This window comes from Scleropages formosus, chromosome 20 (genome assembly GCF_900964775.1).
Source record: "Scleropages formosus chromosome 20, fSclFor1.1, whole genome shotgun sequence".
Lineage (NCBI taxonomy): Eukaryota > Metazoa > Chordata > Actinopteri > Osteoglossiformes > Osteoglossidae > Scleropages > Scleropages formosus.
This window is the reverse complement of record NC_041825.1, coordinates 4223149-4238695: the sequence shown is the minus strand read 5'-3', so window position 1 is coordinate 4238695 and position 15547 is coordinate 4223149. Positions and strand designations below refer to the sequence as shown.

Sequence of the window (15547 nt, the reverse complement as noted above, 5' to 3'; positions counted from 1 at the left end):
ACAAAATGGACTGCAAGTAAGACAAAAGAGAAGGGCAATGGTTCATGAAGAGAGTGCTGTGATTTCTTTTTTCGTCCGCATCACGTTCCATGATGTCTATTGTCACCATGCGGTCTACCTCGGATGCCCTCCTCTGTCATCTCTCCGTCACTGTGTTCGCTTCCTCTAGTCTCCATCTCATTTTCTGTTGTTTTAATTTATGTTGTTTGATGTATCCCCTCCTTTCTTCATAGGCTCTCTTCATCATTCCCTGTCTCTGCTCTTTCCCCCCGAGAGGGACAGACTGATCGAAGGAGGAATGAGGAAACATGAAGCAGAGACGACAGACAGAGAGTGAGGATGAGGAAAAAAGGAAGGAGAGAGAGAGAAAGAGAAAAAAAGAGAACACATCAGTTGCTGTAAATACTGGATCCAAGGACTGTCAGAAACCAAACTTATTGCCGCTGACAGTAAAGGATGAACACAAATCAAAGAAAAAGAGAAGACAGAAGAGATGGGAAAAGAGAAGCGATGCAAAAAGCTTGGCTGGACATGTGTACTGCAAACTGATCTGTGTGCACAATGACACACACATGCGCGCGCGCGCGCACACACACACACACACACACACACAACTGAAACAGTATATTAATAGAGCAACTATACAACACACACAAATAAATACAGCCACAGGTTTATACAAATCACAGACACAATACACATCTTTCAGCAGCAACATTTGGAGAGATATAAATGTATATATAAAACAGAACACCTTAGAATTTTACAGACATTTTTGATCTCATTTATTTGTAAGTTTAAAAGCAGAAGACAACTTTTCTGTTCGAGAGAGTGAGAAAGACAGAGGAAGAGAGAAGGGAGATGGAAGGAGCGAGAAGCAGTTACATGTCTTGGCCCACAAGCCTGTTCTCTTCACCCTCCCCTGTTTTTGGTTTATTTTGGCCACTTACCCTGTTACCAGGGAAAGAAGGGCTGCGCTGTGGAGGTACCTGTGTACTTTTACTTCTGCACTCAGTGACAATGTGCCACAGCTAATGTAAAGCTCTATACAGGAGAAACCACTGCCAGCATGGCAAACTGACCTTCAGTAAACTGATTGCCACTGTGTGTAACTGCTTGCTCAAACACAAAATGTTTTATTAGGATTTATTTATTTATGTATGTATGTATGTATGTATGTATGTATGTATAAGCACACATAAACAGCCCCCACACTCAGATTTTAAAAATATACATACATAACCTTTCCCCCTTACACACATACACAGAAGCCTGGAGGGACACGCAAACTCAACTATTTTTATTATTACTGAGTATGAATACATAAGAAAGCAGAGGAGAATTTTTAAGTATTATTTTTTAAGAAAAAAAATCTTTAAACAAAAATTATTCCAAAAAGACCGAAGGCACTGAAGACTTTACGATGTGGGAGCGACCGCTACGATCATAATTATAAATGTGGCTTTTAGTTGGAGAGAGAGAAAGAGAGGAGGTGGGTGAAGGGGAAAACAGACTTAAGAGATTCATTCCCCCACCCACTCCGCCCACCCCCTTCCAAATACTCTTTATAAGGATATAAAACAAGTGAATAAATGAATATAAAGTAGGATGGATGGATGAATGAATATACACTTGCATCTGTGTTGAAAAGATGATTGTTCTTAAAACACTTTTATAGTTCATTCAAATGAGCAAAAGTATTGCTATTAATATAATGAGAATTATTGTTATTGCTGGTGTTGTTATTGTTACCATCATCATTGTTATTGTCATAGTTGTCAGCTGAAGTTCCCTTGCCATTCCTAGGAGAGATTAGGTCATTATCATATTGCAATTATGAGAATTATTAATCAGAGTTATGGTTCCTCCCATAAGCATGACGTGAGTGGGTGCTCCGTTGAAATGATCCGGTAAAATATTTTTAGGGAGAAAAACAAAACCGAAAGAGCCAGGAACACTATGAGAAGAACATTTAGTTAATTTCCATTCTGTCTCTACTGACAACAGTGAGATGTACGGCTAACCCCCCCAAAAATGATGCGCAACGAAACGGACACTTGGATAACTGACTGGGTGATGGTGGCTGACCGGATCGCACAGCGCGTAGCCAACAAAATTTCAGACACGCTCCTCCTTCCCAGCTCCCCTAATGTCTTGTACGCTGTCCGAGAAATCCGATCAACAAGGGCTCTTCCGTGTTTCTGCCGCCTATCTGTTGGTGTGTCTACCTCATCCACTGATCTTTTTCCTCTCCTTGCCGCTCCTCACTGCTCCCCTGATCCCATCGACTCTGCGCGTCAGCTTTTACGCACTCGTACACATAGAGAGAGAGGTCCCGCCTCACCACTAAGAAGTAAACGTTGTGCCGAACCCCCCCCCCCCCCCGGCTCACCTGTTTTAAATTGTAAATTTGACTTTTTCCACTTAAAAAGAATGAATGAAATCCCACTGTAAACATGGGAAAAATGTAGTAGGGAACACGGTAACGTTGGCAGGAAAAAGTTTGAAGATGATGGTAACAGTAACAATCATAATAACAATACTAGATGTTATAGCTCTGCAGAATCTCTGTCTTCCAAGTAATTTGTAATAAGAAAAATGTACACTTTTTTTCTTTTTTTTTTTTTTGCTTAAATGCTTTCTACACAACTTGCTCTACTCCCTCTGTGATCTCTCTTTCTGTCTTTCAAAGCAACATTCAGCGAATGTGTGGACCACCCAGAAATTTTGCTGGACCTCACCTCTCTCTCTCCAATCCCGCAGTCACAATCAGCTCTGTGCTTAAACTTTGTTCTTTAAATTTTCATTCCTGCCATACGACGTTATTTGTTCCCTGTAGTCCAGATCTGAATTCCAGTCTCCGAAAAACAATTATCACCACTTAGCTGATTTAGGTATCACCGGAATGGATCATCCACGGTTTTAAATAATCACATAAGAAGTGTTAGTGCTATGCAGCTTAAGAGAGCATAACTGCAAAGAAGGGATCGGCCAGGGAGTATAGAAAGCATTACTGTTTCCTTTAAAATATTTTAAAATTGTAAAGAAAAAATAACATATGAAATATGACTAAATTAAAGGTTATTTACAGATATATATATCTATATAAATTATATATATGTATATGTGAAATACATATACACATATACTTACCCATATATGAATTACACATTTTAAGAGATGACAATAGTTACTAAATATTAGTATTATAATAAAGATGCTGAAATAAAATGTTCTGAATAAAGAGCTCTTTTCATTACTTCTTTCTTCTGTTAACTTATTTTTCCCCCACTTAGAAATACATTGCTCATGTTAGATGCCTACCATCCCTGAGAGGTGTACATGTAGAAAAAAATTGGACTTGCGCGTGACAAAATTCACAAATCGCAAAGACCGAAATTGAAATATTAGGACAAAATGGCTATTAAGAAAGGAGCACCAGGTAGTGTCGTGTTTACAGCTGACACTTTGCGCTCAGAAGATGCGGCTTTGAATCCCACTCCTGCTGCAATTCCCTCGAGCTAAAAGTACTTATCCTGCGACTCTCCGGTAAAAATTACACTGCTTTATAAATAGGTAAATAATTCTGTCTGTTTTGAGAAAAGCAGCAGCTGAATTAATTGACAAAATATTTTTTATAAATGTAAGCTTAAATTTCTTGTGTGCAGATCTGTAAACAATATTTTTACTGTTGGCCTGTAGTAACTTTCAGTTTAATTGTACAGGTTCTTAAGTGTGACTTAGACGTTTTGAACAAGTTAATCAATTTCACCAACTTAAATTGTTTAATTTAAATTGATAACACTACATAGTATCCATTGGAAGTCACTTTGCAGAAAAGCATCTGCTAAATAAATAAATGCAAATGTAAATGTATCACCCAAAAACATATTGGTGTTTAAGTCCAGATGTGATATTTAAAATGAGCACACATTTTTTCTGAAAAAATTTTAACTTTAAAAATAAATTTTGATCCTCATAATTCCATCCTTATATAAGCTTTTAATTTTATTCTGATGAACCTGAGACTTTTCACCATGGAGCTATTTTACCCATCATGTAAAGGTTACATCGCTTTCCTATAGGTGCTCTGGTTTCCTCCCACAGTCCAAAAAATGTGTTCCAGGTGACATAGTCTAATCTAAAAATTGCTCTTTGGATGTGTATGTTACACTGCTCTATTGCATAAACAAGAAAATGAGAAATTTATTCCATCAGCTCTTAATACATGGCCAATTTCCTCTCAATTACCTCTTTCATGCATTCTTCCCAAGGCACAGTAAAGGACATGCCAATGTCATGACATGTGGGACAGCTAGTGGCATAGTAGTTAGAGCTGCAGTCTTTGGACCCAAAGGTTTGATTCCCACCTCCGACTATAGTACCTTTGAGCAAGGTACTTATGGTAAAATGCTGCAGTAAAATTATCCAGCTGTTTAAATGGGTAAATAATTGTAAGTAGCTTAACTTTGTAAATCGCTTTGGAGAAAAGCATCCGCTAAATGAATAAATGTAAATGTCTTGTCATGGTAACCTGAGACCACTGTTGCCTTTCTTTGTTGACCAATGCCATGTAACCAGAAACTCTGGGCAGGCTTCAGGAACTGATTTAGATATCTATCTCCCATCCCTCGACAAATCCTATAGTCTGCCTTACCAGTTGGTTCCCAGTTACTAGTTCCAGCACCGCAGATGCGTCCATTCCTTTGGATGCACTCATAGAAACTGCCCCAGACTAGAGACCCTGAACCAGCTTCTTCTCCTTAGCTCCTTTTTTTAGCTCCTTAACTTTGCTGAGAGTGTGTTGAACAAAAAAAAATTAATAGAACTTGTTGTCCTTTGAGTGAAACAGAGAAAAGCTTATGACATGTAACCTGTTGAAATTGATATGGGTGAAAAAAAAAAAAAAAACATCTAAACCGTGGGTTTCTAAAGCTGAAGTAGAACTTAAGAGGCCATTGGTGATCAGGGCCATCCGAACTTCCTGGACTTTGCGAGAGATGGAAGTGTGGCGTACAATCATACAGCTTCATTGTCATATGAAGAGCTTGTAGCATGGATGAATGAGACACAGTGTGTTGAGCTTAACAGAAGAGCAGTCTGAATGGAGTTAAACATCTCTTTTAAATAATGACCTATTGTGTCTGCACATTCAACAACAAAATATTTCTGCACTGGCAAGAAAATCAGCATTTACAAGTTTCAGCTTCTGTTGTCAGGGATGCAGCAAAAATCACATTATGTGCACATCTTACTGCCAAAGCTTCCTATCAGAGAAAACTATGAGTTGAGAAGCATAAAAATTAGCAGTAAAAGGAGGAAGAACATAAAAGGTCACCAACTAACACTAAAACTGGTTAATTAGTATAATGTTGGAGTTTAATGCGTTATTCGAATTAAATGTGACTGTTCTTAAAAATTATAAACTTAAGAATAAGCCCTTTGGTTTTAGTTGTCTATCAGCTGAAATCAGAATCATAATGTTATTAATGCCACTTAATAAAACTGTCAGAGGGTTTTAATACTTTTTATATTTCTCAGGACAAGGTTTAACTGAACAATTGCTGTCATATTTGAAGACTGCCATGTGTCAAGAGGACTGAACTGAATGGCCAATTTACGTCCGATGAGGTGTGGGACATTACTCACTGGGAACAGCCCAAGTGCTTCATGATTTTCCTGCAGAATGGTATAAGAAATTTTGGCTTGAGATGTGCTCTATACTTATGCCAAGCAATAAGAAAGAGGGCTGTATACCAGAATTCTGGAACGTGACCTCAATTAGACTAAATTTTAAGATAGACCACAATCTTTCGTAATGCTTCTGCTGTTGACCTATGAGTTTTCTTAATGTGGAGTTTAAGATTACAACCAAAACTTTGGATAGTAAGCTGAAGACTTCCCAAAAATCATTAAACCTAATCAGAGGGGATTTGTTAAAGTTAGGTTCAGCTCCAATATACATTATGTTTTAAGTATTACAGATTTTGTTGCTAAAAAGCAGATGCTTGCGTTGTTTATTTCTCTTCATGTATAAAGAGCACTTGACTGAGTAGAATGGATTTATATGCTGTTTTGGAAAAGTTTAATAATGGTAATAATACTGAGTGTTTAATCTTTTATACTTGACCCCCTTTGGCAAAAATTAAAATTTCATATTTTTTCCCCATTACTTGAGAATTTCTTAGTAAAAGTGGAAACTTACTTGCTAAACAGGAATGACCGCCATAAAATATTGAAAAAAATCTGAGCAAGTGCGACAGTTGAGAATTTAGCTTAAACGATCTATTTATGGTGACTGACATAGATACTAAGAAGTACGTACGGTACAGATGAAGCAGAGTCAAACACTTCAGTAAAACAACAAAAGAACTTGTTCCTGCACCCACTTCTGATAACTACATGGTACAGCCGGTGAAAGGGACATCCTCACAGGGTCGTTGACCACTGGGCCCAATGGATCCTTCAGATACGGTTACGAAGCAAAGAAAGCCAAAGCAGTCCCTAACTGTAATGTACAGATGCTCCTCGACTTACGATTTTTGGACTTTACGATGGTGAGCTGGCGATAGACATTCAGTAGAAACCGTACTTTGAATTTTGAATTGTGATTTTTTTTTTTTCCCGGGCAAGCGACATGCAGTGCGATACTCGCTTGTGATGCTGGGCAGCGGCAGCGATCTGCATCTCCCAGTCTGTCACGGGGTCGCTATACAGATACTTCCCTGTATCTAAGTTGTGTTTTTTGTATCCAAAATGTCACAGAAACACCCATCTGTGTCTCCTGCTACTGGTGGGAAGAAGAAGAGGAAGGAAATTACTCTTGAGGAGAAACTCCATATAATTACCCGTCATGAAGGCGGCAAGCCCGTAATGACCATCGCACGTATGCCAGGCTATGATGTTTGGTAGGTGTATTAAATGCATTTTTGACTTACGATATTTTCCACTTACGATGGGTTTCACGGAACGTAACCCCATCGTAAGTCGGGGACCACCTGTAATATTAACAGTACGGAGGTTAAAGTCCTTCAGAGCATATCTCAAGCCGCATAATTTATGTCCCGTCCATCTCTACTGCTCAACAGGCTGCAGAGCCAAAAACATTCTCTGCGACCTTCTCTGGGCCACTGCCTTGCTGCAAAAGAACCTTTTAAATCAGCTTGGATTGTGAGCTTCCTTGTTACTCCATGAGTTTTGTTTATTTTTGCGCTCTGCAGAGTATTTAGAAGCAAATATGAAAAAGGCAGTAGAAATGAAAAAAAAGAAGATAGTAAAACTAACCCCAGAAACCACTGAAATTAGTGTATGCTGGCAAGAGCTGGAGAGTATGAATGACCATGAATATACCTAAGTAGCTACAATGTGGGTGTAATGCGTCGTTGTATTGTTTTATGAGATACACATCGCTTTGGAGAAAAGTATGTTAAATGAATAAATGCAAACGTACAATATTCAGCCTTGAAAAAAGCTGGTTGCAAAGTCTGGGTCTCTCTTTTGCAGCTCCTACAATGTTGGGTTTCCCCATTTAAATGGCAACAGTGAAGTGCTGTAGGCCCTATCTATTGTATAACACAAAACACTCAGTGTTTAGAATTCTAAATCGCATTCATTTTAATGTCCTAAACTGTAAAAAAAAAAAAAAAATCATGAATGTCACAAATCCTGCACACCCATAAATGTGTTTCGTTATGTGAGTACATTAAATCAGTAAGTCCCAGCAAGCCATCTGCGTCCAATTACTCAGACCCCATCTGTGTATGGCAGTGTTATTCCCAACGTGCGTGTTCAGTGTTGTTCATGCATGTGTATGTGTCAGCACTTTGCTATGACATGAATTAGCTGACCTTCCAAATAATGTTGCAGCAAATGCTGGGATCCTAACCGCACAGTTGTGATGAACTTTTTCCAAACTAAACAAAAGCGGTGAAAAACAATGGGAAGACCTGTAGAATCCACAATTCTTGGTCGCCGCTATGCAGTCGCCTTCTCCCGCGGTTTTCTTTGGGGTTCACCAGGGGTTCCTGAGCTCACCACCTGGTACATAACCAAAGGTTTCCCACTCTGCTGTACTAGAGCTCTAAGTGGAAGTAAAAGGTCTTCCTGCTGTTTTGAATCACTTGCAATTTTATTCACTTTGTATTTGTCGTCAAAAATGCTCGTTTCCTAAATACAGCAGGTCCTTAACTTTACGAACACAAGTGGAACTGGAAGTCTTTGTAATTCATTTACAAAGAAAGTAAATAGAGATAATTGGATCACAATCTGCCATCCATACTACCCTAGAGAGATAGATTAGCTAGCTAGATTTTGTAGCTAGCTTGCGGTTTTAGAAACTCTACGTAGCTAGCTTTCTTTGACATGCGAAGTAAAGCTAATATCAGATGAAACTCTAGCCAAAACGAGGTGTACTGTAACCAGTTACAGTGTGAAAGTTTGTAAATGCAACTTTGGTAGCTACACACTAATACAAGTAGCACACAACTTTGTTTCACATATCAAAACTTACTGAAGTCGAGATGTGAAAAATCACGAACGTCCGCTTTAACCTTATTCATTTGTGCATGACTTAAGAGACCAACTATGTTGAGAAGGTGTTTATCTCAAAAAAAAAAAATTATTACTGGGAAGGTGATCAGGAATTCTCGATATTCGGATAAAGTTTTATGCAGCTACTCATGTGATAACTATTGATTTATATGGTGAAAGAAACTAACTGCATTTAAGAATCACACGTCTGCAACTATGTCTCTCTTTCTGCCAATGTAACGAACACATTGTATTTCCTGTGACATGTACATCGCTTTGGAGAAAAGTGTCTGCTAAATGAATGAATGTAAATGTTTATTAAGAGAATCACTATTAGTATGCTCTATGGAAGCCGTCAGTGGCTAATATCTAAACACTGAAACATCAGTACATTACACTTTCACCCATTTTGCAGGAAAGTGCACCTTAATAAACACCCAACAATTGAATCTGCATGACTACCCCATTGGACATAGATTTTTATTAGAACATTCACACCACTCCCACACACTGAGTCAGGATGTGAAAATGCCTAGAAACCTAAGCTGCTATTGGTAAGCAGGAATGTATTCTGATTAGGCATCAAACTTTAACAGAACTGTAGGCAGAATAAATTTGAGATGTTACAATTATTCCTTTAGACTGGCGATCCAAAAAACTGCACTGATTTAGGACATGCACTTCAACAAATATTATAATGGGTAGTCTACACCAACTGCATGTATACATAGTTAAAATAATTTAGTATAACTTAGCTTCCTAGATGCAAGGTCATTTGCACATGAGTGTTTCCAGTTCCACATTAGACCAAGCAGTTAAATCAGTCCATCTTTGTACTTAGATGGACTGGTGTATCTAGCTATATAGATCAATGTGTTGCCTCAACAGATAGGAAACTTACCCTGAGGGACGATTCTCCGAAAGTTCTTTTTCACTTCTATCAGTCATGATCCATCCTGTGTTTCTTTGCAATATCCCGACATTGTACATCAGTGGTTTTTCTTCTCTTCATTTTTACTGCTTGCCCTGCTCAGCGTGAGGGAGGTCCAGAACCTGTCCCAGACTCACCAGGTGCAAGGCAGGGAAGATATGCCCTGGACGGAATACCAGTCCATCATTGTTTGTCTTCCTTAAAATTTTATAATTTAGGTAAGCGAATTGGTGGGGGGGTCGGGTCTGGGTTTCAGGCCCTGCTTGGGGTGCCTTGCGACGGACTAGCGCCCCGTGTTGCCGCGTAGGGACAGCTCGAGACAAGTGGTTGTTGATGTTGGTAAACGAATTGCAGGTGAATCCTACTGAGTTTTTGCTTACAACAAATGTGGTGCAACCTTCTAAGACAATACCTCTTATGCTTCACAACTAAGTTCACCCCTGCTATATGAAGAAAATGACAAAATTCTGAAACCTCTGCAAGTCTTTGCTATAGTTCTGCAAATGTTGATCTTGCCTAAGCCTTTGCTGCATTCCTTGACTGTATGAAAGCATGAAAATGTACTGTTATTAAAGGAGGCAAGAGTTTAGGGAGATTAGGCTGGGTTAGAGATGGGGCAGATGACAGGAGACTACATGTTCTGTAGCTGGTTGGGCAGGTGGCTGTCTTTATTAGGGAGACCAGCTGTATGCACAGAAAGCTTCTGCAAGTCATCTCTCAAACATGGCAATTGTTGCATTTTCAGTCTTGGTAGACTATAATTCTTCTCATGTGAAGACTCTCCTTGTACAATAAAGATTTCTTGCAGCCGAAGTGATGGTTTCTATGACAACTTTGAGGTCAAAAGTTCAGACAATAGATGAGCTAGAGCTACAGCTCCAACCCCCATCCATCCTATTCTCTCAGCTCTAGGCTTCATACACTTCTCATTTAACGATTCACAATAAAAAAATAAAAATGCCCACATGGGTACTTGTTTCCTAGGAGATATGCATGTTGGTGTAGGCACAGAGGCATTCTTGGCAACTTTGAAATTACTTCAGGGTTTCCCCATTAACACTCAACAACAGCAAGATGCAGAAATATTTTTATATATTTCTGCAACACTGCAACTCTCCCCCTTACTGTTCGATTCTTCTATTGCACCTGATGGAACATTGACACCATTCTGCATGTGTAAGGTGAACAAAACACACTAAAGGAGGCTGTAGAGATTATGTACTTTTGTCATATTAATCAAATCCCCAGATGCCATGACTACTTACCTAATATACTCCACATGCCAACCTACAATTAATAAGCCTCATGCCTGTCTAAGTGCCATGGTTAGGACTACAGAAGTTAGTGTAGACAGACATCATTGCCCGAACTACAGATAGTATTTAAAAATATCTTTAATGCATTGAGAGTCACGTAACATTCAGCAAGAATGTGAAATACAATACAGTGCAATGCATCTTCAAAGGTGCTTAAACAAATGGAATGTAGTTTGTCAAGTCACCCAGAGGATATTTTTTTTTTTTTTTGGGGGGGGGTGAAAAAGAGACAGCAACACAATCTGGGAATAAAGCACAAGGGACTTTGTGAATTTAGCCAGTACAAATAGCAGCACAGTGCACATTCACTGAATACTGCTGTACATAAAAATCTATGGCTAAATATTTTGCAGACCACTTCAATTAAAATGTGTTGACCAAAGCTATTACCTGCCTGGATAACAGCAGCCTCAAATTTTTTGGCAAAGGGCTTCAATAATTTTTTAGGGACACACCAAATCTTAAATGCCTAAACTTAAATCGTTCAATACAACAGAATCAATTTCTTTAACTAGACATCCTTAAGTGATTATCTGACACACATTAACACAGGATAAGCCATAATTATGACTGCCGAGGAAAAACTCCAGAAGAGAGATTTTTGAACTTCCAAACTGGATGAACACTGAAGAGCACGGTCTGAATCCAGTGGGGACAGCAGGTCCACCATCATCAGCCACAATGCACTGTGGCTGAATAACAGTACTATGTAGTCTGGCAGAATTTACAGTATATATTTACAAATGTTGGTTACCCCTGCCACTGATGTTTAGAGTGTAAAACACAGCATTAAGTGCTCCTTTGTGAACTTAACTACTGTAAAGAGAGGTGGCAAACAAGCTATTCCAGTAAGAGCCCAGTGCAAAGCATCATGGGAGAATGGGAAGGGCAATATTCCCTTCTATGTTCAATATGCACGAGGGATCATCTACAAGTGCCACAGTCTATACGGCAGATGTATGAACTTTTTGTTTGTTACATCCTGCCAAAAATACTTGAATAGAGGCATGATGTTGCAATATAGAAACCACTGATCCTTTTCCCCCCAGTTTATGTGGATTTCACCTAAAAATTACCCTTCAATTTAATTAAAACCTCTTCAATACACTGAACATCCAAAAAAAAAAAGTTTGATAGACTGGCAGTCATACCTTTTTTTGACAGAGCCAAGTTGGCAATTTCTACTGGGGTGACTGAAGCTTTGTTGGGATTATGATCATACACACCTCTCACCATCAATAACAATGCAAGTGATTAAAAGAAGGTTGATTTCAATGCTTTTCAGATCCCCGCACACTTCTTGACAATGAAACTTTGGATCGTTCAACAATTTTGAAACAAATTTTGCAGACAAATGAGGCAATATTAAGACCTTTCCATCATGTGGAAGGTTAACGTGTGCCACGTGGAGAATTGGTTCTGCTTTATTTCTGAAACAAAATCAGATACACTTCTTTTTTTTGCCCTATCCATATATATTATAATCGGAAAACTTACACCTGCTGTTAAACATGCCTTTCTCATAACTGGTTTGAAGTAGGGGGAGTAGCTGGTTCATGGAATACACCTACATCCACTTGTACAAACCTCAGCACAGCTCACGGCTTTCACACCACCACCTGTAACAGACAAAGTCTTAGAACTTTTTGACTGCACCATGTATATGCATACGCAAACAAAGGAACTAAACTTCTATCACTGAAGATGCTTAGTTTAAAAAGGAACAAAACAGCAGGGTTAACAACTACCATGACCAAACTAAACAGCATAAAAGCACACAGTGTAAAGAAGGAAGCTCAATCTCCTCAGAGGCTGCCTTGGGCAGAACTGCACATGTCACCATAATATTCAGAGCCCAGTGCAAAGCATCATGGGAGTATGATAGAGTAGATATAAATCCATGTTAAAAAAAAAAAGAGGGGACTAAACATTGCCATTTATATTTACAGATATATGCAGAAGCACAAAAGTAGTTAAAACTTGCCTTGAAAGAATGAGAATTACACAAATTTTCTGCTCACTCCTATAAGTAAAAAGATAAAGAATGTCAGCCTCAAATCCCACCATTAACACAAACACGAAGGAAGGATGAGCAGTATACAGATATGAAATGCAATGAACCTTAATCTCCTCAGCCTCTGCCTTGTCAGGGCAGAGATGCACATGTCAGCAGATATTCAGAGCCCAGTGCAAAGCATCATAGGAGAATGTGAAAGACAGCAGGCAAATCGATAAAAACAGACTAGACCAAGTGTTGTCATTTGTTCGTTTATACCAATATTTACACAAAAGCACAAACATCACAAATACCATTAAAACTTGCCTTGAAGGATCCGAGAATTACAGGAAAGTTCTCCATTCACTCCTATAGGGTAAAAAAGAAAGAATCAGAATATCAGTCTTAACCCACTATTAACATAAGGGCAAAATGAACCTTTAATCTCCTCAGACTCCCTGCCTTGTCAGGGCAGAGCTGCACATGTCAGCATATATTATATACATTCAGAGCCCAGTGCAAAGCATCATAGGAGATCAAACAGTGTGATCGGCACTTTCAAAAATCATTCCAAAGCTACAACCCCATTGTTGCACTCATTTCATATTTAAAAATTTTATTTAATTACCCGCCATTCGTGGGCGGCCGGATGTGACGCGGGAAGCACATGGTGGAGCCGGAAGAATTGGCACGCGGTCTGCGCGCTAAATCCTTTACTCCCTGACGTGAATACAAATGTCTCCCCAGTTTGGGGCTGCAGCTCATGACTAAAGAGCGTACAGCATAAAAAAAGACAAGCACCGCCCCGCTCACAATGCGTGCGCTTTTGAAAAGACTACCTGAATTTTCGGTGTTTACTATGTATGGTATATGTGGCACGTGCCACGTGGTCTACCAAGGTGCGAAGCTACGATATTTCTCACGACCAATCCGTCGCTACTTACGCTTTTTATTCGTAGTTCGTGTCAATTCAATAGCGAAAGTATTACGTTACACTGACTGTCGACCAAACAAAGTCAAAGAACAAAGAGAGCGGGGACCGGTGAAAAAGCGCGCACGTGGCCTGTGTAGCACGTCATACAATAGTCTATAGATAGAAATAGTACTGCTAGAAAATACGCTTAAAGTTTAGTTTATTCTGCTGAACCGCTGCTTCCTGGGGAAAGAAAATCCGATAACCCCCAGAGCCGGGAAAATATTTAAAATGTTATACAACAATATTACTATTTACCGGTTTAAAACTTGCAGTGCAAGCTCATCTGAAGCGTGACAGTAGTAGTACTAACCCTTCTGTCTCCGTCGCGCCAGTCGACTGGTGGCGACGACACCGCGTGGTTTCCGTGATGTGCGCGCGTACTTAAGTTTTCTTCTGCTATGTCTTTGAACGATTGTCGGAAACCAACGGGGAGAATCTGCAAACTCCACAGACACACCGCCGATTCGGATTCGACCGCAGTCCCGAACACGCAGCTCCTATGCGCCACCATGATGTAGGGTTTAAGCAGACGATACAAACTGAAACTCTCGCCAAGCACTCAAGTCTATGCATGACGACACAGGCCACGTGCGCGCTTTTTCACCGGTCCCCCGCCCCACGTAACGTGGCGCAGCGAATACGTCACTTAGGACACGCCCACCTGAGTTCCCATTGGCTACTTCGGTATTTTAAAACAAAATACGTGAGCTCTTTATCTTAAATTGGAAAACTACACAACGTTTAACAGATTTTGCAGTGATGTTTAGACAACTATTAATATATAGTCGTATGTACGTATGGTATTAGAAATTGCTGAAATAGATTCATCTTACTCATTACGTACCGGTACCGGGCATATACGTAACTACGTTTTTTCACGTGAGATTTTTAATTTTGTTACTATTTTTGAAGAAAAAAAGTATGTAGTACATACTTTACATTAAGTTACAGAAATCATAGTAATTCAGCGGAAACAATTTACTACATTTATACTACTGTGCAAGTGATCTTAAAGCTAATTATAATTTATAGCATAGGAAAAATAATCAAAAATGGTCGACGTTCCACGAGTGTAAACTGAGCAACAACAGCACCATCCCCGAGTTGTCCAACTAGTTGGAATTTTGGAAGCATAATGGAATACAATAATACTTATAAATGCTTGTGAATATGTATAGCTAAACAAGTACTCTAACTTTCACCTGCTCTCATTTTAGATGTTAAAAACAGCCCTTCATCAACCACTACACCTACCATGCGTCCGTTCCGCTCGGCCTCCTCTCGAGAAAATGCAGTTTCAACAGTGTGAGACCCGACCGCCAGGGGGCAGAAGCTCTTCATTTTGCCGGCCGTGATTCTTAAAGGGACAGTGGTACTATTATTACTACCAAAAAAAAAAGCACCAAACACATGTCGGTGGGGTGGGACCTCTGAAGGTTCACTGCTGCGGGGGATGGTGAATGGGGACCGTTTTGTGGTTGGAGGTTCCGCTGCCTTCAGACACACCCTTCACACACTGCTTCCTGCCCACAAGATCCCACACTGTGAAGCAGCAGCATCGAGCAACCGTGAAATTCAAGCTTATGCCAGGTGGACAAATACACGAAAAAAAGTCTTATGTTTCGGTTGAAAGTGGCCTTAGTACTTAAACATCTTTATTACCTTTAAATTCAGGAAACACCATGAGGAAAAATGATTGTACCCATTTATACAGAGTATTTCCGCTTAATCAATTCAGATGAAGTAACCTGGTCAAGGGTAGTATTGGAGGAGTGGAAATCCAACTGGGAATTTTCAGT

General features: G+C 39.5%; 1 protein-coding gene and 2 non-coding genes across 7 annotated transcripts in view; 1 reads left to right on the top strand and 2 right to left on the bottom strand.

Moving 5' to 3' along the window:
* Positions 1-3070, top strand: part of LOC108923943 (SH3 and multiple ankyrin repeat domains protein 1-like) — a 65873-nt gene extending 62803 nt beyond the window's left edge. For 3 of the 5 annotated variants that reach the window (XM_018735016.2, XM_018735017.2, XM_029246783.1), the window contains one exon: positions 234-3070. In XM_018735016.2, the coding sequence (XP_018590532.1) occupies positions 234-312 (79 nt within the window). In that variant the 3' untranslated portion in view covers positions 313-3070. The remainder of the gene's footprint in view (positions 1-233) is intronic. The other 2 variants (XM_018735015.2, XM_018735014.2) reach the window with 1 other exon arrangement.
* A 9830-nt stretch (positions 3071-12900) lies between these two features.
* On the bottom strand, positions 12901-12985 carry LOC114909241 (small nucleolar RNA SNORD88). The gene has a single exon (XR_003797182.1). It is a non-coding gene; the product is annotated as a small nucleolar RNA SNORD88 (small nucleolar RNA).
* A 229-nt stretch (positions 12986-13214) lies between these two features.
* LOC114909242 (small nucleolar RNA SNORD88) lies at positions 13215-13310 on the bottom strand. The gene has a single exon (XR_003797183.1). It is a non-coding gene; the product is annotated as a small nucleolar RNA SNORD88 (small nucleolar RNA).
* Between the last annotated feature and the right edge of the window lie 2237 nt (positions 13311-15547).